This window comes from Python bivittatus, unplaced genomic scaffold (assembly GCF_059951505.1).
Source record: "Python bivittatus isolate LINGU-HERP-01145 unplaced genomic scaffold, Pbiv_v1 ctg000160_np1212, whole genome shotgun sequence".
NCBI classification, from domain to species: domain Eukaryota; kingdom Metazoa; phylum Chordata; class Lepidosauria; order Squamata; family Pythonidae; genus Python; species Python bivittatus.
This window is the reverse complement of record NW_028277076.1, coordinates 7,348,004-7,371,394: the sequence shown is the minus strand read 5'-3', so window position 1 is coordinate 7,371,394 and position 23,391 is coordinate 7,348,004. Positions and strand designations below refer to the sequence as shown.

The 23,391-nt window shown below is 44.4% G+C and overlaps 1 protein-coding gene across 3 annotated transcripts; it reads left to right on the top strand.

The window, feature by feature from the left end:
* Positions 1-1,722: 1,722 nt before the first annotated feature.
* POMT1 (protein O-mannosyltransferase 1) lies at positions 1,723-22,653 on the top strand. 3 transcript variants are annotated; one of them, XM_007422306.4, is made up of 20 exons: positions 1,723-1,857; positions 2,412-2,579; positions 3,338-3,444; positions 4,753-4,803; positions 5,216-5,362; positions 6,715-6,826; positions 8,870-8,935; positions 9,147-9,240; positions 10,366-10,521; positions 12,617-12,747; positions 13,913-14,008; positions 14,918-15,010; positions 15,859-15,955; positions 17,424-17,516; positions 18,392-18,512; positions 19,338-19,435; positions 19,841-19,954; positions 20,137-20,263; positions 20,643-20,820; positions 21,228-22,653. In XM_007422306.4, the coding sequence occupies exons 2-20, from the start codon at positions 2,458-2,460 to the stop codon at positions 21,400-21,402; spliced, it is 2,178 nt and encodes a 725-aa protein (XP_007422368.2). In that variant the 5' UTR covers positions 1,723-1,857; positions 2,412-2,457; the 3' UTR covers positions 21,403-22,653. The 3 variants fall into 3 exon arrangements, with proteins under 3 accessions (XP_007422368.2, XP_088003198.1, XP_088003199.1); XM_088147072.1 differs by lacking the exon at positions 10,366-10,521; XM_088147073.1 differs by lacking the exons at positions 1,723-1,857; positions 2,412-2,579 and adding an exon at positions 2,584-2,893.
* The last annotated feature ends 738 nt before the right edge of the window (positions 22,654-23,391 follow it).

Sequence of the window (23,391 nt, the reverse complement as noted above, 5' to 3'; positions counted from 1 at the left end):
GATGAGAAATCTATCAATAATAACTGTAAAATAGGATAAAACAACATTGAAAAGAGATGAAAGAATCACCAAGATTAAGGTCATGGGTGAATTGGGGGAATATCTCTTAGGCCCATTCACCTGGCAGGGTTGTTAGGGGAAAAAATGGGATTTTATTTTGTGTATTCTGCCTTGAACTCCTGGAGCGAAGCTAATAAATAAATAGACCCAACCTGCATTTCCAAAATTCACTGTATAGAAATTCAGTGGAGGGATGAAGATGGTGGGAGATTGGATAAACACCCGTTTGACGCGATGGTTTTATTTTAGATGTTCACTTCCAGGGTTGCAGAAGTACCCAGCTTTTTGGGTTGGCGTTTAAATTGTATGTATAAAGTTGATGGGAAGAGGCCAAGATTTGAACAGGGCTTAATAAGTATAGACGATACCTGGCCCCAGCATCTCAAACATCTCAATCTGGAGGATACTGGAATGACTGCAGAAGGGGAAGATTTGAAAAAAAATGCTGTTTTGGGTGGGGGGATTCCTAAAGGAAGGGTCTCTTCACCTGGTCCAGTCAGGGCTGAGTGTGGTCAGGGAAGATGGGTTGAAGCAGCTGAAAGGGGAACATCTTTGTGGTAGATGATTTGTTGTTCCTGCTCAATCCCACCACTTCAGAGTGGTTTTAAGCAGCCCTTAAACATCCTCAAATAAATAATTCAGTCCTTCGAGGCGCTGATCAATTCCAGGGAGGTTTCCAAAATCACATTTAATCGGCGTCATCAAGGCAGTCCAAAAGGAGATTCTGAGTTTCTCTGGTGGTGGTTGGCTAAGTCTCTATTTTCCTAGAAAAGAAAATAATGCCCGATGCGTAGTTGAGTGGAAAGGAGCTATGCTTCATTTCCCCAGTTAGCTCAGCTGCCCTGGCTTTAGCACCGCAGTTCCAGGGGGTTGTGCAAAGCAAATAGCGTATGCAAGAATGCCCGTGCGTGCTTTGTGAATTGTTTACGTGTATGCCTTGCAAAATGTGAAAAAAAAGAAAAAGGAAATCTAAAAATCCCCCTCTGAAATCAACAATTTGCATTAACCAATGAGTGGTTTGGGTTCTATATTCTGTTCCCTAGATGGTCAGATCAATCCCTAAATTGCTGCAACAATGCAATTAGCAATCTGGTATTTGTCACAAAGCAAGATTTCACTAGGGTTCATACTGTCATGCACAAGAGAAACAAAACGGGAATTTTATATTGTAATATTATTAAGGGCCACTTCGTCAGGTGGACATTCGATCAGCAAGCAGTAACTACAGATTTGGGTAATAAAAATAGGTTTGCAGCACACGCCAGATGTTGAGTAATCTGGGGCTAGGGCAAGAAACCCATTAGCAGAGTGGCAAAGGACCGTGGGGGATGTAGTGTAAACATATGGCAACATCTGCCTGATTTATCAGTGTATAAAACTAAAAGGGCCATTTGTGGCTTTGATGGCTTCAATAGATGTGCCTAAATCAGAAGGGTTGGCATTGCCTGTAGCTAGGAATTCTGGGAGCTGTAGTTTCAACCCCTGGAAAGAACCAGGTTGGAAATAGCTAGACTATCTCAGAAAAAAAAAAACACATGGCCTCCTCTATGATTTCCTGTTCCTATGGCAACTGTCCGGGCTCGTGAGGTCACATCCGGTCTCGCGTTGCTCTCCCCGCCACGGCAGAGAGGGAGTGGAGCGGGGTCACGTGCTCGCCGCCGCCTCCCTTCCCCTTTTTATAATTGGTACGTCCCATCGCCGCCGCCTGCATAGCGGCACGAAGGCGAGCGCATTCCAGAAAAGGGGGGGAGGACGAAGGTTGAACCAAGCAGGCGAGCGAGGAGCGGAGGGGATTTGGTGAGGCTCTCGAAATAATTGGGAGGAAGGTTTAAGGCGACCCCGGGTATTATTTCTAAGATTTAGACTTTTTTCTTGCGTGCATACCAGCCCTTGGGAGGGAAGGAGGAGCAGAAAAGAACAGGGGTGGGTGCAAAATGTGGAAGGGGGGAGGCAAGGAGAAGGAAAAGGGAACTGAATATTGCAGGGGGCTTAGGAAGGATGTGAACGAAGAAGCCGGTTATTTATTCAGGGCGAGGGAGGGTGGGGCTTGCTCTCTGTTTTTGATGCTACCTAGTTGGGTCATGCAACCTCTGCAAGGCTCAGAGCTCCTAAACAGGGAGCAAACCCCACCCTCAGTAGCCCTGATGACGCTACCTAGCTGGGTCATGCAACGTCTGCAAGGAAACAGCCAAGCTCGGGGAGCCCCAAGGACTCCACAGTTACTTCACTTTGGAGGGTTAGGGTTGTGTTTTCTGGCTGCCACCAGCGGCCTCCGAGACGTGGTGGGGGACACAACTTTTCCAACAGTTGGAGAGCGTGCCAGAATTTGAAAGCATTTTTTTCCCACGAAGGGGACCAATTTCCCCCCGTTTAGATTCCACTGGAACATTCAGAAAAATGCTTGGATTCCTAAAGCAGCCCATTGTCTTCTCGGTGGAGATCAATGTAAACCTGGCGGTTTTGGCTGTGATCGGATTAATAAGCCGGCTGTGGGCGCTGTCCTATCCGAGAGCTGTGGTGTGAGTAAATAATTCAAATATATACGTATATTGTGAGTTTAGTAGATTGAAAGTGTCCATACTGACAATGTCTCTTCCAGTTATGAAAGAGAAACTTTTCTCTCTGCAATTTTTAGACGCTTTGCAGGAGACCACACCACTACATTTCGGCATCTTTTTTTCCCAAACATGCAACGTATTATTCAGTCCATCTTTTGGGGTTTGAAGAATATGCTAAGCCTGGAAAACTAATTAAGATGAGCACTAACCAAGATTACATCTTGCACCAATGAGACCTGATGAACGAACTAAACGATCAAGACTGGCATACTGAGGTTACGATTTGACTTCATGATGCATTTTGTTTAGGATATATAATTACATTTGGATATTTGTTTAATATGTTTAAAATGTTACCGGTAGCCAACCTGAATGCTTTGGGGGCTGAAAAGTTTCTAAAAGTTTCCTAGTAAATAAAATTCAACTTGAAGATTTTTAGCAGTGCCCCAGATCTTCTGCACGGAGTGATCTGCTAATTGGCTATTGTGGTTTTTATTATTTTATTATTATTATTTGTGGTTTTATTATTTTAAATAAATAATATTTATTATTTTTCTTCTTGTGTTTTGCAATTCAGCCTATAGAATAAGACTTTAGAGCTGTCTGATCCTTCTGCCGAACAGAAACCTAGTGAGTTTCTCTGGCATGCTGACAATCCAATTCCTCGAGCGCTTAATGAGAAATATGTCTTTTTTTTATTTTATTTTATTGCATTCCAGTTTTGATGAAGTTTACTATGGCCAGTTCCTCTCCTTGTACATGAAGCGGATCTTTTTTGTAGATGACAGCGGCCCACCATTTGGCCACATGCTTTTTGCTTTTGGAGGTATGCAAACTTCTGTAAGCATTCATCCTGCCTTGCAAGAACAGATTGAGGCCTCTCCACCCCGACCGTATTGTCATGGATTTAAATATTGACAAATTGCTGAAACTATGCAAAGAGGGGGAACAAACAGAAAGGGATTGTTGGGAAAGGCAAAATACAAACTTCACTTACACATGTAGGAGAAAATAGAAAAAGGGTGCCACCAGAATGCAAAACGCTGGTGCTTAATTAAATGCATTTTTGTACCTGAGCACAGCCTTTTCTTTCTCACGATGTAGTACGGCAGATTGCTCAAAAGAAAAAACTTGATCTGACTTTGTTTGGGAGTTCTTCAAGTTCATTTTCTTATCTGCAATCCAGGAGGAGAGATGCAGTCAAGACTTTTGCCCCGAGGAAAGACATTCCTGTCACAATTAACTGCTTTATATAGTTTAGCTCTGTTCTTTCCTTCCGAGGATCGGCCTCTCCCCTTTTTTATTAGTCATAATGTCAGAATTTCACACCTTGTGGACCTGGCTTGGATCCCAGGCCTGGGATTAACGTATTTGTGTCCTTATTTTGTTTTGTTGGATTGACATTAGATCGATTTAGTCTGGGGTATCTCTGCAATTTAGGTTTTACCTGTTTTTATGGATTTTTTGGGGGGTGTAGTAAGTGTATTAAAGCAGGATTTTTCAAACTGCCTTCCATGGGAATGTAGGTCCTGCAAAGACTTGATAAGGTTTTATGGAAAAATATCCTACTCCCAATTCCTTGAATGCAGCAATTTTCTATTCCTTGCCTCTTAATCAGCAGTTGCTGGATTTTTTATTTTTAAATCAACAGGGTCTGTGGCCTGAAACATTTTGAAAACCCCTATACAGTGGTACCTCGGGTTACGAACGCCTCTGTTAACGAACGTTTCGGGTTACGACCAGCTCCGGCCGCAAAATTTATCTCGGTTTGCGAACTCCGCCTCGGGGTACAAACAGGATACGTGGCCATTTTCCCTCCCATGACACGGTCCGCGGCCATTTTCCGCCCCTGACACGTGGTCCGCGGCCATTTTCCGCCCCTGACACGTGGTCGTAGGGAGGGGGACTCTCCCTCCAAGCAATAGCCGCCTCCCTGTCCTCCACGCCAGAACGGATTAACGGTAATGACATTGAACCTTATGGGGAAATTTGCTTCAGGTTGCGACCAATTCGGGCTGCGACCAGAGTCACGGAACGAATTAAGTTCGTAACCTGAGGTTCCACTGTATAAGGGATGCCATAAAATGCACCGGCTGGTCTAATTTTGAATCTTTCTCTTTCCCTTCTGTTTTAGGTTATTTGGGTGGATTTGATGGAAATTTCTTGTGGAACAGGATAGGAGCAGGTAAAGTGGTTTCTGATTTTAATCATGGCTAAGGACCTGACCACCAATTCAACTGGAAAAATATTGGAGGGGAAAAGTAAAGGAAAATGTATTTTTTGCATTTCCTCCCCCAAATTTTCCACTTTTTCCCTTAAGCATATGAATGAGCTGTGTGACAGGGCTGCTAAAAGAGCAGATGTGATTTCAGGCTGGGTCCCTAGAAATATAGTTTCCAAATACTGTTTTAAAACAAGCGTAGCTTTGGTGGGACTCGTATTGACTTTTTTGACCCCATCCTGCCAACACCCTGCACGGAGGAAGCTCTTGAGTTGCATGACGTCTAACATGCAATTGACGAGAGGTGCAAATAAGCAGTCTGCAATTGATGGTGGCTTCTCAGATGGTGCTGATTTTTCTCTTTATTTTATCCTAGAATACAGCTCCAACGTGCCAATTTGGGCTTTGCGGCTACTACCAGCAGTAGCCGGTGGCTTATGTGTTCCCTTGGCATACCAAATATTGGTCGAGCTACGTTTCACCCATTTCGTTGCCCTGGGGGCTGCAGTCCTGATTTTGTTCGGTAAGCTATTGTTCCTTTCAATTATTTCTCAAAGCCACGTTGACCCCTCTTATTAGCTAAGAGGGTTTCTGGAGCAGCTTTTCGTACAATCCGTGATCTGCAAGCCCGTAAGGATTATCCTGGTGATTCTCTTATTTTAGGTTGTTAATTGTAAGCTACTTGTAATCTTCAGAAATGGAGGGGCATTTTGCAAATCCATACAATGATGCAAAAGATACTGCGGACTAATACGATGAGGAAACCAGAATTATTCCTATTATGTCTTATGGATAAGGAATTAGAAAAGAAATGTGGGAAATTGATATTGTATATGGTAACTGTGGCAAGATTATCGTAGGCAAAAAGTTGGAAAAGCTTTTTGAAATACCTACAGTGGAAGATAGATAGATAGATAGATAGATAGATAGATAGATAGATAGATAGATAGATAGATAGATATGTATGTGTATGTATGTATGTATGTATGTATGTATAAATAAATAAATAAATAAATAAATAAATAAATAAAGTGGAATTTAAAAGTAATTATAAAGAAATGAATAAATTTAAGAGACACAGCACAAAAGGAAGAAAGTGTGCGGAGGGACGAGGAAAAAACATACCAATTGTGACACTGATCCATACAGTTGAGACAGTAGAAGGAGAAGAGTAATCCTCTTTTGGCATGGCAGATCTTTGTCTCATCTTTGTCTTATTGGTTACCAGTAAACATCCATAGGATATTCCTTGGGCACTTTAAAATCAGTAAGTTGACAGCTTTTATGCACCCTAATTTCATTTTCTTGGGTTGTGAAAATCACAGAAGGTGCTCAAGGTTGTGCTGTTAAAATCTTACACCTGAAATGAATGTTTGTGAATTGTTGGGCTGTCAAATTACTTTGCAAGCAGACCAACAAAAATACTTCCTAAGCAAAGTTTTTGAGCTAGGATTGCACCTGTTAATTATTAACAGGTTGAGATCTCCTTGCAGAAAATAGTCTGTTTATTATGTTTCCTTATTTTGTTTGTTTTTACCACGGGTGTTTTATTACTTTGTATTAATGGATGTTATGAATCACTGCATGTCGGTTTGCGTTGGGGATGAATCTGATAAATCATAAATAAACTAAAGTTAGGCAGTGAGGGGAGATAGGATGTTTAAACGGCCGTTGCAAAGCTTTGCCTTTGTTTAAAGGGTTTTTAGAAGTTGGGACAATTGCTTTCCAACTTTTAAAAACTTGTTCTGGCCAGTTTTCCTTGCCTGATTTCAAGAATCCTGATCTGTTTATTTGCTTGCTATAAAAAGGCCAGTACAGCTGGCTCTTTAGGAACACGCCGTATGTTCAAAACAGTCCTCCTTTGTGTCTTAACAGAAAATTCACTTATTACTCAGTCCAGACTGATGCTGTTGGAGTCAATCTTAATTTTTTTTATCCTGTTGGCAGTATTATCTTACCTGAAGTTTTACAACTCGCAGAAACAAAGGTAAAGGATTCTTTACGTTTGCCGTTCTCATAGTCTTCCCCATGCTGTGTTTTTTTTAATTTTCCGTCTGTGGTTATAAAATACTTCTGCAAAATTGGAATTTCCTTCCACCTGCTGATAGCTTCCTTCTGGTGAAGGGACAGGCTGTCGTCTGTAGCCCTGGGAGCAATTCCAGAATGGGACAAGGTTTGGTGGAGTTAATGTGTGTTGCAGCTCTAGTTCTAGGCCAAACGAATGGCTTTAGAAGGTACAGTCAGGTCCAGAAATATTGGGACATCGACACAATTCTAACATCTTTGGCTCTATACACCACCACAATGGATTTGGAATGAAACAAACACAATGTGCTTTAACTGCAGACTGTCAGCTTTAATTTGAGGGTATGTACATCCAACTCAGGTGAACAGTGTAGGAATTACAACAGTTTGCATATGTGCCTCCCACTTGTTAAGGGACCAAAAGTAATGGGACAGAATAATAATCATACATCAAACTTTCCCTTTTTAATACTTGGTTGCAAATCCGTTGCAGTCAATCACAGCCTGAAGCCTGGAACGCGTAGACATCACCAGACGCTGGGTTTCATCCCTGGTGATGCTCTGCCAGGCCTCTACTGCAACTGTCTTCAGTTCCTGCTTGTTCTTGGGGCATTTTCCCTTCAGTTTTGTCTTCAGCAAGTGAAATGCATGCTCAGTGGGATTCAGGTCAGGCGATTGACTTGGCCATTGCATAACATTCCACTTCTGTCCCTTCAAAAACTCTTTGGTTGCTTTTGCAGAATGCTTTGGGTCATTGTCCATCTGTACTGTGAAGCGCCGTCCAATGAGTTCTGCAGCATTTGGCTGAATGTGAGCAGATAATATTGCCCGAAACACTGCAGAATTCATCCTGCTGCTTTTGTCAGCAGTGACATCATCAATAAATACAAGAGAACCAGTTCCATTGGCAGCCATACATGCCCACGCCGTGACACTACCACCACCATGCTTCACTGATGAGGTGGTATGCTTAGGATCATGAGCAGTTCCTTTCCTTCTCCATACTCTTCTCTTCCCATCACTCTGGTACAAGTTGATCTTGGTCTCATCTGTCCATAGGATGTTGTTCCAGAACTGTGAAGGCTTTTTTAGATGTCGTTTGGCAAACTCTAATCTGGCCTTCCTGTTTTTGAGGCTCACCAATGGTTTACATCTTGTGGTGAACCCTCTGTATTCACTCTGGTGAAGTCGTCTTTTGATTGTTGATTTTGACACACATACACCTACCTCCTGGAGAGTGTTCTTGATCTGGCCAACTGTTGTGAAGGGTGTTTTCTTCACCAAGGAACGAATTCTTCGGTCATCCACCACACTTGTTTTCCGTTGTCTCCCGGGTCTTTTGGTGTTGCTGAGCTCACCGGTGCATTCCTTCTTTTTGAGAATGTTCCAAACAGTTGTTTTGGCCACGCCTAATGTTCTTGCTATCTCTCTGATGGGTTTGTTTTGTTTCTTCAGCCTAATGATGGCTTGCTTCACTGATAGTGACAGCTCTTTGGATCTCATCTTGAGAGTTGACAGCAACAGATTCCAAATGCAAATAGCACACTTGAAATGAACTCTGGGCCTTTTATCTGCACATTGTAATTGGGGTACTGAGGGGATATCACACAGCTGGCCATGGAACAGCTGAGAAGCCAATTGTCCCATTACTTTTGGTCCCTTAACAAGTGGGAGGCACATATGCAAACTGTTGTAATTCCTACACCGTTCACCTGAGTTGGATGTACATACCCTCAAATTAAAGCTGACAGTCTGCAGTTAACGCACATTGTGTTTGTTTCATTCCAAATCCATTGTGGTGGTGTATAGAGCCAAAGATGTTAGAATTGTGTCGATGTCCCAATATTTCTGGACCTGACTGTAGATATTCTGCAGAGTTGAAGCGGGCAGCAACGTCAGACGTGGGGGTCTTCTTCTCTCCAAAGAGCTGTTCAGGGGAGTTAAAGGTTGGGGATTAGGGGCTGGCCTGTGATTGAGGTGTTTAACTTTCTCTTTCTTTTTCAAGTCCTTTTTCTGCAAGGTGGTGGCTCTGGCTGTTGCTAACAGGGATCTCCTGTTCCTGTGCAGTTGGGTAAGCATGAGTCTTGATGGTCTCCTAAGTTATCTCGTAGATCCTAGATCTTCTGGCGGTCTCCACTGTCTTTTCTCTGCCCCGTTTCCAAGAGGGCTTGTCTATATATTCTCCTCCTTATCTTAAACCCCAATTGAGGTGATGCGCCAACACAACCAGCTTCTCCTTCCTGTGGACTTGGTTCAGGTGGCCTTTCCTGCTTGGTTCGCAGGGTGAAATACATGGGCCTCTTCACTTACGTCCTCATTTTGAGCCTTGCGGGAATCCATTGCTGGCAACTGATTGGCGATCGCTCCTTGTCCAACGTAAGTCGGAAGATTCTGTAGGATATTGTCACTCTGGGATGGTGGGAGTTGATGTCCAGCCCTTCTGGAGAATCTTTGAATTCAGAATCAGGTGACTCTACTTTGAAGGAGCAGTTTTTCCTAGAACCTGTTAGGTAGAGGTTGCAATGAACATGCTTTTCCATACCAGTTTGATTATAAAATTGGGAATATTGGTAAGTTAAGTCAGATGCTAGGCTCTCTAACTTAGAGTTGAGCTGTCCTTTCCAAAGATTGATTGATTGATTGATTGATTGATAGATAGAGATAGACTGATTGATTGATAGATTGATAGATTTCATTTTTAGTGCAGAAAACCCCTAAATTTTTATAATGGTTAAATGAACTAACCATAACAACAACAGCAAGTGATCAGAAAAAAAATATCTCTATAATATTCTATATGGAATTCATTCACGTACACTGCCCAGAATCCCCTTGTGTGAGAAGGGTGGCCATATATCTTTGATAAATAAATAAATCGGTTGTTAAGCTGCAATATAATGTGTCATCTTCTCATTTTTGGAGCACCAGAGCCTTTCCAAAAACAGGTCAACAACTTCTATCCTGGACCTGTGGCTTAAAATCAAGAGAGTGACTTGATTTGCAGTTCCATCAAATTGTTCTCTTCGCTGTACCCCGGGCGAAAGTTGACAGATTCCCTCTCTGAGGAACGTAGTTCAACATCAGATAGAGATATTTCTTCCCCAAGTGAGGTTGACCCACAGAGACTCAAATATTGTCCTGTAGGTTTTATCTTGGACAACCAGCGTGGTGGGCAGGGCAGAGCTGGAGCAGGATTGGCGTGACCCAGGTTCAAGTCAACCTTTAGTCATGGAAGCTACTGAGCTATCTTCAAATGGTGGCGCCAAGCCCTATCTATCTCTTGGGGCTGTGGTTGGGGGGCAAATAGGAAGAGGAGTGCTGTGTAGGTAGCCTTTTGCTACCAGGATTTAAATAAGGAACCATGATTCTGAATGACACGCCCACAGAAACTTATTAAAGTTTTAGGGCCCATAGAGTTGGTCTTAACTCAGCTAGACGCAGCCCCGGCTGGTGATTTGTAGTTTTAGAAGCAACACTTGAGCGTTGCCTGTTCCCTTTTAGATCTCCCTGCTGTGGCACATCGTAGCTCGTGGATTTGCTCTTCTGGCCATCCCAGTCGCGCTGTATCTCTCGTTTTTCTACATCCACTTGCTTTTGCTGTACCGTTCCGGGCCCCACGACCAAATCATGAGCAGCGCTTTCCAAGCCAGCTTAGAGGTGAGGCCAAGTTGCATCCAGGGCTGTTTTGGAAGAAAGGGAGAGCTTTGGGGGTCTTTTTTTTTTCCCAGAACAGTTGAAGACGTTAGGCGTAAATAACTGGTGGAGAGGAATTCGAGTAGGAGATGGGATTTGCTGGAGGGGCAGAAGATTTTGAAAGAGGTTGGATAAATTTACAGACGGTTGAGTTCTCAGGTTTGGAAGTCGCATGCTGTGTTTCCTGCAGAAACTCAGTGCCAACAGGCTTTAATCTGTGCAGGGCAGTTTTGCAGAAAAGCATTGTCTCTTCCGTCCCCCTCTCTTACTGGTGAACCTCCCAAAGATACCTTCTTGACCTGGGCAAGGCCAATTGCTAGATTATTGGGGCTTCTTCTAGCTAGCTGACTTGCAGACCCTCTTAATTTATTTATTCATTCCATTTGTATAGCCGCCCGTCTCACCTTCGTGACCCCAGGGGGCTCCCAGCAATAAAAGCGGTGTCCAAACAGCAAACCCGATAACTGACCAGCCATCAATAAAAACAGAGAAATAACCATAATCCACGGCCGATGGGAGGTGTGACTTGGCTAGCTTTACACAATGTATGAAATGTGGGTCCGCTGGGGTGTTCCCTATGCATGAGATGCCCAAGCAGATAACCCCGTTGTGGCTTAATGCGATGGCTTGAGTTAACACGATGGCTTTGCACCCTGCATTCAGAGAGAAAGGGTGGGGTTCCCATCCCAGCTTCATTGCTCTAGTTGGACATTTCAGCATGGTGCTACAATTTTAGGCTGATGGTATATAAAAAACACATATATCCATATTCATACATACATACATACCTACATACATGTATGTATGTATGTATGTATGAATATGGATATATGTGTTTTACATACCATCAGGCTTCATTTATTTGGGCTCCAAGATCACCGCAGACGGAGACTGCAGCCATGAAATTAAAAGAGGCTTGCTCCTTGGGAGGAAAGCTATGGCAAACCTAGACAGCATATTAAAAAGCAGAGACGTCACCTTGTCGACAAAGATCCGCATAATCAAGCTATGGTTTTTCCAGTAGTAATGTATGGCTGTGAGAGCTGGACCATAAAGAAGGCTGAGCGCCGAAGAATTGATGCCTCTGAACTGTGGTGCTGGAGAAGACTCTTGAGAGTCCCCTGGACTGCTAGGAGGTCAAACCAGTCAATCTTAAAGGAAATCAACCCTGATTGCTCATTGGAAGGATCGATAATGAAGCTCAAGCTCAGATATTTTGGCCACCTAATGCGAAGAGAGATCTCTTTGGAGAAGACCCTGATGCTGGGAAAGATGGAAGGCCAAAGGAGAAGGGGATGGCAGAGGATGAGATGGTTAGATAGCATCACTGAAGCAATGAGCATGAAACTGAGCAAACTCAGGGAGGCAGTGAAGGACAGGAAGGCCTGGCGCGATGTGGCTCATGGGGTCACGAAGAGTTGGACACGACTTAACGACTGAAAAAATACACACACACACACACACATATATATATACACACACACACTCGATATGATGGAGACTTTAATATCAAGTAATTTACCTTAAGACCGAAACTCTTATTATAAAACTAGTCCCTTGATGGATTCTTCTATTTTCTCATTCGTTTCCAATGTTATGTTTAATCTTGAAGAGAAGGTTAAATAATCATCACGCTTGTCCCATTAATATCTGAAACCGTCAATAATTTTGATAGAATATCCACTTATCGAAATAGCAGCATATTAAGAATCTATTATATAAATATCCTTGTAGTGTCATAATAGACTATATTAAAACTGAGAAGATGGAGTAAAGGATGGTCTACATGGCTAGATTTAATAATAAAGATTGAGGTAGTTCTCTATTAACACTTTAGGGATATGTCTGTAGTTTCTTCAAATGTCACTCCTGTGATTACTATTTGGTATATTCTTTTTTGACTACGTCAGCCGTGTTTATGTTTTTCGTTGTACTTTATCATATCTTGATGTTGCTACACTTTACCAATATAATATTTAAATGTTAAAAAAATAATTCGGCTGGTGGTTTTGGACCTCTGGATTCTGGTGTGTGACGAATTCTCTCTGCGTTTTTCTAGGGGGGTCTTTCTCGCATCACTCAGGGGCAGCCCTTGGAAGTGGCTTATGGGTCCCAGATTACGTTGAGGAATATCTTGGGCAAACCCTTACCTTGCTGGCTTCATTCCCACCGGAATACCTACCCCATCAGGTGAGAGGAAGGGTTGAGTTTCACACACGGGATGCTGCGCGCAACCCCTGCCTGTCCCACAACTGATCCCATCTCTGTAGGACATCTTCAGGAGTTTCTACTTTTTTAAATCCAAAAAGTTCGCAAAGTATTCTGGATTGAATTAGTACCCTGTCTCTATGTGAAATTAGATTTTTTTCCCCTTCCTGCAGTGCCGAATTCTGGAACGGAAAGAGTATTTCTTAAGCCCTAACACAACACTCTTTTCAGCCCCCTCTCCAGAAATTGTAGATGAAATTTCCGGGTCTTTATGCTGTTTGTGTCTTTTGGGGGTTCTTAAATTCTGCTTTCCCTGTTGGATTCTGTTATAGTTGAGGTTTTTATGATATCGGGTACTTATTGTATGAATAGTTTTACCGGCCAGTTTTTTAAGCTCTTTTCGGATGAAGAGCAGAAGAAATGTTCTTCTGTGTTCATCCATTCAAAGTATTTATCTTTCGGATAAAGACTTATTGAATAAGAAACATCTTTGGATCGACAACTGAAGACCACAGATCACAGAAGGAAGGGAGGATGGGGAGAGAAAAGGAGAATAAATATTTTTAATCCTTTATTATTCTGTGGATGCCAAGCTAGGATGGAAATCGTAGTCACAGATACCCAGAAAGGTGGTGGCAATGGTCTCCTGCAGAGGATCCATAGATAATTTGGGTGAAGGCCTTCAGGGCAGTTCAGGCAAAATAAGATACAATTCAGTCCTGCAAAGGCAAAAATATAAGCGAGAATCTCAAAATAACACTGCCCTGAGTCTGTTTGGTATAAGAAAATCTGTCCGGCTTTCAAGTTTCTGTTTATTATACCCCCCAACGATAAAGTTGCATTCCTGAAATCTTTGCTTCGTCTTTTTCCTGACCTGGCTGATCTGGACGGGCTGGCGTCTCTATCTTCTCTTCCTATTACATGGAGAAAAGAAATCTGTTTTATGTGCCCTAAAAGACCCCTTCAGAAATTTCATCTGCAATTTCAGGACAAACAGAGGGCTGAAGAGAGGGCTGGGTTAAGGCTTAAGAAATTCTCTTTCCGTTCCAGAATTGGGCATGGCAGGAGGGGGGGAAAATCTAATTTCACTGTATCCCTTTCTGGCCACAGAGACGGCTATGTCGCGCTTCAACCATGTCTTCTCCAGGTATGAAAACGGACGGGGCAGTTCCCATCAGCAACAGGTGACCTGCTATCCTTTTAAGGATGTGAATAACTGGTGGATTGTCAAGGATCCCGGGAGGTAAGTCTCTGGGTTCACCTTCTGGTTTGGCACAATTGATCCCCAAATATGGGTACCGATTTTGCAGCTGTATTGCGTCATGGGTCGAGCACTTGAGGTTTTCATCCCAGCTTTATTTTGTACAGCTCAGGTGAGGTTGCTCAGGCTGAGAGAGAGTCACCTCACCAGCTTCTGTACTTAATGCACGGCCCCCCGGTTTCTAATCCAGCACTTTAACCACTACGCCAAACTGCCGCCTTCTATGGCCGGTTACTCTCAGTTAAAGGTAGCCCTGATTTCCTCTGGGCCGGGAAGCTAAGCTTAGTCAGTGTTTGGATGGGAGACCACGAGGAGATCTTGGGGTTGTCAACCAGATTGGGAAACTGGAAAAATATATCGGACGACTCAGTGGGAAAACTCTTCTGGATTCTTGCAGAGAAAATGACACGGATGTGTGGGTGGAATCAGCAGGAGGCAAGTTCAGCTCCAAGGAGATCTTATTTTTATTAAAGGCAGCAGGGCTAGCCTTGACTGAGGGCTCTCACCTGACTCTTCAAATTGGTTCGGTTTGGTATTTTTGCTCTCAGCCCTTATTCCCTTCCTGATTTTGAAGGGATCCGATGCTTCCTTGATGTCTAGAACCAGGGCCCAATTAAGATTAATGTTTCTGCTCTCAACCGTTCATCATGTAAAACATTACCAACAGATTAGGCGTTCCCAGGCACCAAATTGGGTGTTTTTGGTCAACGCTCATTCAAGTTTTTAGGGTTTAGTTTTTTTCTTTTTTAATTGGAGAAATGAACAAAGACCAACAGCGCGCAAAGGTCCCGTGCCCTGAAAAAGCTGCAGATCCCAGTGGAGGCCAGGGAAGGCTTTTTCCAGTTTGATTTTGCTGGTTAAAGCCTCTGTTTTTCTGCTTCTTCCAAACAGGCAGCAGCTGGTAGCTAGCAACCCTCCACGGCCCGTGCGGCACGGCAACATTGTGCAACTGGTCCACGGAATTACCACCCGTTACCTTAACACGTAAGCCCTTTTCCCCTTGGCTTCCAGCCGCGTGTCTTCTGGAAACTGCTTACAGCCTGATCGGTATTTGAGCTCTACTCATTTTGCGCTGGTCGCAATGTAATAACTGCTATTGTAACAGTCCATGATCAGATTGAAGCAAACAGAAATGGTGGCAATTTAAGGGAAAGAGGAAAAGTAGTTAAGCAAACAACGCAGCTTTTTAAAAAGCGAGTTAAAAGACTCAGATGTAGGATCCTATTTAAGAGAAAGTTGAGAAGTAGTTAAGCGAACAGCACAGCTTTTTAAAAAGCGAGTTAAAACTCAGACAGAGGAGAACTAAGGTGCATAAAAGGATTAAACTTTCAAGAGATACCTAACCGTGAAAAGACTGTCATCCTGTATTGCTGTCTATAATGGAAGACTAAAAAGTTAAGATGCTGATCTTATCATTGCTCAAACGTTAAGAAATTATCTTGATTTAAAATGCAAGGCGGGGGGCGGGGGGGGGGACAAAAACCGAGTTAAGATTCTGTCCAGGAGGTCTTCACGGTGAGAAATCGTGCTTTGCAGGAATTACACAGTTCTTGAGTTTAGTGGAAGAGCAATCCGAAGATAAGTGCCACCCAGCCAGATATTTTGACAACCAGATGCCATCCAGATGTTCAAGAAGACCATCTTAGTGCAAAATGCTTCATACTAAGTGTTCTGGATGAGTATCTAATGCAGGATGTTGTTTCCCTAAAGAACAGGTTCTTTGTAGGAAAAAAGGAAAGAAAAACGCCCCTGAAAAAATATAGGTTTCCTGTGTCCCCGTTCTACATGGTTGGAGGGACCTGGGCCCAATGTTGGCTTTCTCCGTTCCGCAGGCACGATGTGGCTGCGCCCCTGAGCCCACACTCACAAGAGGTGTCCTGTTACATCGATTACAACATTTCCATGCCCGCGCAGAATCTCTGGAGAGTGGTAAGTGCCTGGGGGTTGCCAAGAGAGCGTGAAGATGCTCCTTTGCTGTTCTCCTCTGCAAAGGATGCAGAGAACATCCGAGAAGGACAAGGATGTCTCCTGGGAGGTAGAAGTGCGCTTCATTTCCACTTTTTCCCCCCAGCACCTGCCACTGAAAGAAACCATCTTTGCAATAATGGAGAATATATGTAGCTCGGGGTTGAATGAAGGGTTGGGTTCATGATCTTCTTTTGGTCTTGCGAGAAGAATGCCAGGTTCTGAGAAGATTGTGAACCTGACCGTTCGATGCTGAGCTCCGTCGTTGCAAAGGGGATACGTTTCCTCTGCCATGCACTGATGACGTAATCAGTGTGAGAGGAAAAATGCTAGTAGCCTAAAACTTATTTTGATATAGATATATGTTGCTTAATCACATTTAATAATAAAGAGGGCTAGCCTTCAGGGCACTGACAGGAAATAAAACTTGCGAAACTAGAGCAGACTGTTAAATAAGCAAACTTGTTGATGGGAACAGACGTGGCAGGGACAGAGGGAACAGGAAAGTGTGGTGAAATTAGCTCTGGGAACGTTATGAAAATCCTAAGAGTCATGATTGTGGTTTGCAGTTTTAAAGGATAAAAAGGATCGCAATTTGGGGGTCTGCACCCACATGGTCAAGCTGTCTCAGTGACGGCTGGCTCCTGTCGGTCCGCATTGCAATGTGTATCTAAGTATGTTATTGATTGCACTCTCTTGCTGAACTAACTTTAAATAAAGCTCTTGAAGAACTTAGAACTTTGAGGTGACTTGTTATATGGTGTGTCTGTCTCCCGTGTTTAATGAGGTTTTTTCCCTGACATCAGGAAAGGTAAGAAAACATTTGCAAGCAAAAATGCCAAGCTCAAGAGAACCCAACGGAGTCTCCTTTGCCTGGGATTGATTGATTGATTGATTGATTATTTCAAATTTGGATACCGCTCATCTCACGAAAAAGTGACTCTGGACGGTATCTCTCACCTTTCCCAAATGGGATGTCTTGCACAGTTTTAATTGGGTGATAGGTCATTCCGACACCTCTAAACAATGCTTTCGTTTATTCTTTCATGCAAAGAGCTGGGAACTTTTTCATTTCAAGGAGCTTTTCCTCTGGGACAGAGGAAGGGGCAGTTTTTGTCAAAATACATGCACACAGATAAGTTACTTACAGTATGTCCCCTGGGAGTTTGCTCCAGGGGAGTGTGGAAGATGGAATTAGATGGTTGAGAATTTAAAGGAATTTTTAAGAGTTGTCTCCCCTCCCCTCCCCACCCCTCCCCTCCACCCCCTAAAGGGCTGAACTAAAAATAAAAATCCTGGATCTAAACCCCTTGCCTAATTTAGTTATCCTCCAATGCTGAATGCGATGATACAGCAAGAACAATACATGCAAAGCATTAGCCAAACTGCAGCAGCAGGAACCATGCAAGAAATGTGCCTTTCAAACCCACAGGAAATTGTGAACCGCGACTCGGATAACGACATTTGGAAGACAATCCTGTCTGAAGTCAGACTGGTCCACGTCAACACGTCGGCAGTGTTAAAGGTGAGTGGGTTTGAAAACTCAGCCTCTAAAGCAGTGTCTCTCAATCTTGGCAACTTGAGGATACTTGGACTTCAACTCCCAGAATTCCCCAGCCAGCATGCTGGCTGGGGAATTCTGGGAGTTGAAGTCCAGACATCTTAAAGTTGCCAAGTTTGAGAAACACTGCTCTAAATTTCTTGTAGCCGATGGTACAGAGAAAGCGCAGGAAGTTTCTCTTTGTGGATGGCTGTTGAATGGGTTTGAAAACTCAAGAATGTGAGCATGGAATGGGATGTGGGAATGACCTTGGGAGACAGGAGGGAGAGCCGCAGGCGAGACAACCATCATGCAAAAGGTGTCTCGGCCCCCAGAAGGCAAAGGGGCGTGGGAAGCATCTCAGAAGGGACCCTCCCTAGTTTTCTGGAAAGTAAAAGAAAAGGAGGGGAGAAATGCTTTCAGTGGGATGGAATGGACTTATGAAGGCCAGGCTCAGGGAGATAAGCATGTTCTTAGCCCCCAACAGGAGCGTGGGAAGTTCAAGAAGATGAGGCTGGCACCTCCCTGAGGAATTCACGGTGTTGTGGCTGGCTGGCTTGGGAACTTGGGTTTAGTCTGGTGAGATTCTGTCTTGAGGTGGAAGCTAATAAACGCAACAGAACTGTACTTGCATTGTCTCTTGGAGTTCTTTGGGACTTGCAAGATTCTCTTATTGTAACCTTACAATAAAGGTAGCATTAGTACCCATGATTGGTGCTTCTTGTCTGGACTACCTTGAAGGGCTGGCAGAGCATCACCCCACTGATTCAGACAGATGGGGCTTCCCAGTCCCTTCGACCTCTTCAACCCCCGTTGGCATTTTAAGTCGCGTTTTTAACCATTCCGTTCTTCCCCGCCAGCTCAGCGGAGCCTCTCTACCCGAATGGGGGTACCGTCAACTGGAGGTCATTGGCGAAAAGATTTCCAAGGGCTATCACCAAAGCATGTTGTGGAACGTGGAAGAGCACCGATACGGGAAAAGTCAGTTTTAAGAAAGCCTCTTTGGACATTCCTCCAGGGTTTTTCCTCATGTGGTTTTTAAAGGGAGTTAAATTCTGGGTGAGGAGCAGAGACCAGCTTCTTCTTGGCCACGTTCATCCTTTGCTTTGGAAAAGATTCCACATTGTCTCCTTAGCTTGGGTTAGCAGCAGTGGTAAGAAATAGCTCCAGATTGGGACAGGCTGTTGTGGCCCAATTTATTTACCTAATTTGATTAGAAATCTGGTTTTTTGGAGTGGGAGGCCGAAAATATCAGTCCTCAGCCTTTTCCGTAGCTCCTGTCCTGTCTTCTTGTATCTTACATTGCTTCGGATAGTTCAGTCTGAAGTCCTGTTTTTGAGTTTGGGAAAGCCAGGATGTGTTAGGCAGAAAATCCTAACCCTAAAAACAATGGCAGCGGTTATGGGAGGGATGGGGAATCACCTTCATGGGAGGTGGTCAAGCAGCAAGATTTGAATTTTGTACTTTGATTGGCCACCCGCACTCTCCAACTGGTGTTTTTTAGGTGCTGGGCTGCAAGCTTCAACAAGGTGTCTTTCTCCAGATGTGCTGGACCCCCTTAGCTAGGCTTAGGGAAGGAAGATCAAAGGGTAGCATTTGGCAACATCTGGAGGGTTGCGAGGGCTGTCTTCCTTTTGAGGAGGGACTCAGAAGTCCCACTCGAGACTTTATGGGGAGGGTTGATAGCGCAGAAAATACTGTCTTCTGTGAGCAGTGGTCTACACCATAAGCCCCAAAGCATTATGGGAGAAATGTTGGCCTCAACTGACCTGGTTTCTCAGATCTCTTTGTTTCAATGTTTTCCAGGCCATGAACAAAAAGAGAGGGAGGTGGAATTGCATCTGCCCACTCAGATCAACATCAGCCAGAATCTCACCTTCCTTGCCAAGTTCACCGAACTGCAGGTGAAAGAAAGGGTCAGAATGGTGACCCATCAATTCAAAGCCCTCTCGTAGGGTGGACTTCAACTCCCAGAATTCTTAGCAGTGCCCATCTTGGTCCAGGGGATTCTGGGAATTGAGACTGATTTATTTATTTTGGCCACTCCTCTCAACAAATGGGTGGGGAACAGCATTTAAAAGAACAGTTGAAATAGTGCGTGTTACCTGTTTGGACACGGGACGTCACGTGAACGTAACCCTAAACAAGCCAGACGGTTAAGCGTGTTGCGTACATCCCCCACCGGTACGAGAGCTTGCAGCGATAGTCTACAAGAGACATTTGGGGTTATGGGCTGCATCACTCAGTTTAGTAGCTTGTGTTGATACCCAGGAACGGACCTGAAACCCGACTCTCTCGTTTCGTTCTAGTGGAAGATACTCACTCTGAAAAACGAGGACACGGAACATAAATACAGTTCGTCCCCTTTGGATTGGATCACCATGGACACCAACATTGCTTACTGGTTCCATTCCAGCTCAGGGGTGATTTTACTGGATTTTTATGCGGGCTTCGAACCACGTTTTCTGGGATGGCGTAGACGCCGCTTCCCTGGTGACCTTTCAGTACAAAGGCTGCCATTTTGATAACTCTCGGAGGGTAACCGAATGAGGAAGGGCTTGTGCGAGACACAGTTCAAAGCATCTCCTTGATTTTTCTTGGCCAGGCTCAGATTCATCTCTTGGGCAATGTCGTCAGCTGGACGTCGGCCAACGTGGCCACGGTCGTCTACGTGGTTTTGTTCCTGGGGTACCTCCTGCGGCGACAGCGGAACATCCGGGATATCCCTGAAGGTCTGGACTTTTAAGGGTCACACCTCCCACCCCATCCCAGTCTTTCACCCAAGACCTCTTAACTAGGTTAGCGGAGACCAGTCGTAGGGCTGAAGCCTTAGCTGTCTCCTGCTCCTGTTGGGATTTTGCTTCACTCAAGGAGATCTCCAGTTCAGCATTTTGCTGATTTCTCAAGACTTTGGGGAGCATTCTGCTCCTCCCTTGCTAGTGCGGCAGCCCCCTCGGGCCTGTAGGTGGGCATTCACCGTGCCCATCCTGGAGGTGGTAAAGTGCCTCCAGGCACGCAGCAGGCTTCTTGTTCTCCTGGGTGCTCGTTCTGGCATGTCCCAGCCTGAGAAATGACATGTCTGTTTCCCCACCCCATCCTGTTTCTCGGCAGAGATGTGGCAGCAGTGGGTCCTGGCCGGAGTGATTTGCGTGGGTGGATGGGCTGTGAACTATCTCCCTTTCTTCCTGATGGAGAAGACGCTTTTCCTTTATCATTATCTGCCGGCTATTACTTTTCAAATCCTCCTGATCCCCATCATCCTGCAGCACACGAGCGACTTCCTCTGCAGGTAGGAGAGCCAGAATGGAGTCATCTGCCTTTGTTCTGCCATAGACGGTTGACCTTGGTTGTGTTGAACAAACCCTCTGCAGAAATGCTGGAGCTGCATTTTTGACCGCTAGTTAACCCTAAATCTTCGTTAATCCAAATTTGAGGAGCGAAAACCCAGTCTTCTCCTGAATTAAAGCATTCTCACTTTCTAGAAAGATTTGCCCTCTGAGTTTCTCCTCATTGAGAGAGGCTGTTTTTCTGGAGGGGTCTGCCCAGTGTTCTCTGTATGAGTCTCTGTAATGGGATGTGGGAAAGATCTTGGGAGACTGGACAAAGAGGCACAGCCAAGGGAAGGGTCACGTAAGAGACAACAGAACCCGCAGCTGGGCTTAGCGTGTTTTACTCTTTCTCTCTTCTCCACGACAGGTCCAAACTTTCCAAGAGCATGCACAGTGCTCTAGTCGCAGCCTGGCTGTCTTCCGTCTACCTTACATACCACACGTTCCGTCCGCTCACCTATGGTGAGCCGGCACTCCCCAAAGGCGAGTTGCAGGCCCTGCGCTGGAAGGACAGCTGGGACATTTTGATCCGCAAACGCTGACCAAGGCCAAGAAATGGATGGGCAAGTCTGCGTTGGAAGGAAGAGCGAGAAAAGGAAGGTGGAGGAAAGAATTCATCTCAATTATAAATTCCTTCCACTTTGGACCAGTTCTGACGTTCCCTGAAACAGTATTATTGAATTGGAAATGGAGGATTTGTGGGTTGTTTGGACATCTTTTCCTGCTTCTCCCGCAGAGGAAAAATCCCTGAGCAAAGTGAGAGCTGTTTGGACGAGCGAAAGGAACGTAGGCACACTTTTGCTCATTGGGGGCAGACAAGCGGGGAGAATCCACCCCCTGCTCTTGAGCATGGAAAGAATGCACAGGTCTTGCTAGCCAGAGACCACCTCAACGTGGATGGGACTCATTGCGGCCATAAACGTTTGGGAACATTGAAGTTTTGCAGAGCCACCTCTGGGGTTAATGTGAAAGGGGAGGAGGGAGAAACAAATCCAAATGTGAAACTCGTACTTACGTCAGGACATAAAAAGGAACGGGGCTTCCATCTCTTGGTATGTGTACCATTACGAAGCCAGGGAGCATTGCTGTGGGCCCCCCCAGAGGTCTCAACAGTGGGTGGCCAACATGCTGTGGGAGATCAGGAAGACTTGCGAGGGTTTACAGACACGAACTTCAGGTCTGGTAAAAGCTGTCCACCGTCAAGTTCCTTTTGCAGAAGCTTAAGTCTTTCTCTGTGACCTTACGAAGGACCCCAAAGGTCTGCCAAACCCAAATTACATGAAGGAGTAAGCAGGGCTGGTTTTTCCACCTTCTCCCATCTATGCCACTGCCTAATTCAACCTTTTACCTGGCACCCTTCAAAGCAGTGGATGCTTCCCCACAAAGCATGCACAGATTTGGACTATCTCGCCCTCCCCATGTATGTCAGAAAGCATCCATTTATTTTGCACTAGCAACCACGATGGCCAGAGAGCCTGTCTGTTCAAAGCAAGCGTAGCATTTGAAGGCTGCAAACATCCAGATCGCCACTAGATGGCAGCAGAACCACGCAGAAAACCATTTTGTTGTCCCCTAGTGGCCATTCGAAGCATGGCAGAGCAGGTATGATCACTCCTAGTTTAGAAAATGGAGCTAGACAGCTTAGAAAAATATGTAAGTTAATAAAAATCAAGTGATTTAGATGTCCTGCTTGCAGCTGGGCACTTTGGCAGAAAAGTCTGCCTAAAATGTAAGTTTATAATTTGACAAATGCTGTGAATTCCTATTGAATGAAGGTGCTGTATTTATTCTTTTGATGATGGATTTGTTTTTTAAAAAATAGAAAACAGAATAGAAACAAAGGCACGGGTCATTTTGAGTCTCTTTAATTCTTTAACAAAGTCAAACAAATGGAAGTAGTTTTGGGGATTAAACTTTTAAAATTCCACCCAGATTTATTGTAAAGTGAAGCTGGGGGAGGAACAAAAAAATAAAGATTACATTAGCTTTCCAAAGCCATATTCTCTAATTTTAGAAAGATTTGAATGGATAAGTGGGTCTGGACACTGAGGTTGGTAAGGAAGAAGACATGAACGTGGGCAAATTTCTAAGCGTGTTCGTATGAAGGCAGTGGGAAAAAGGTTATTTCAGGACAATTGCCTGCAAGCTGATTTGCACATAGTGCTTCCTGCTTTCTACGCATTATAGCGCTTTATAACAAAGATCTATGGGGAGATTGATTTCTCCCACAGAAGGAAGACAGCTCCCGACCCCACAGGGAAGATCTTAGACTGGGAAAATAGTTTGCTGGAAGAGAGAAGGATACTCAGCAATTCTTTTAATAATTCCCCGTTGAAAGAAGGGAGCTGAACCTACCATACCCAATTCCAGAAGTGAAGGAATTGTCTGGAGCATCTAATATTTTTTTCAGGGACTGCAAAACAGCCAAGGAGATGGGTCTACGTAGAACACTGTTAATTTTAAGCAAAGAGGTGTTGAGGGGAGGGGAGGGGAGGGGAGGGAAGAGATAACATGCAGGGGGAAGGAAGGAA

Bases quoted from the DNA above. Each gene is read 5' to 3' on its own strand.
- POMT1 (XM_007422306.4), top strand. From the start codon at position 2,458: ATGCTTGGATTCCTAAAGCAGCCCATTGTCTTCTCGGTGGAGATCAAT. The intron at 3,445-4,752 runs GTATGCAAACTT...CTTCTGTTTTAG, and splicing joins CATGCTTTTTGCTTTTGGAG to GTTATTTGGGTGGATTTGAT. The intron at 15,956-17,423 runs GTAAGTGCCTGG...TCAAACCCACAG, and splicing joins CGCAGAATCTCTGGAGAGTG to GAAATTGTGAACCGCGACTC.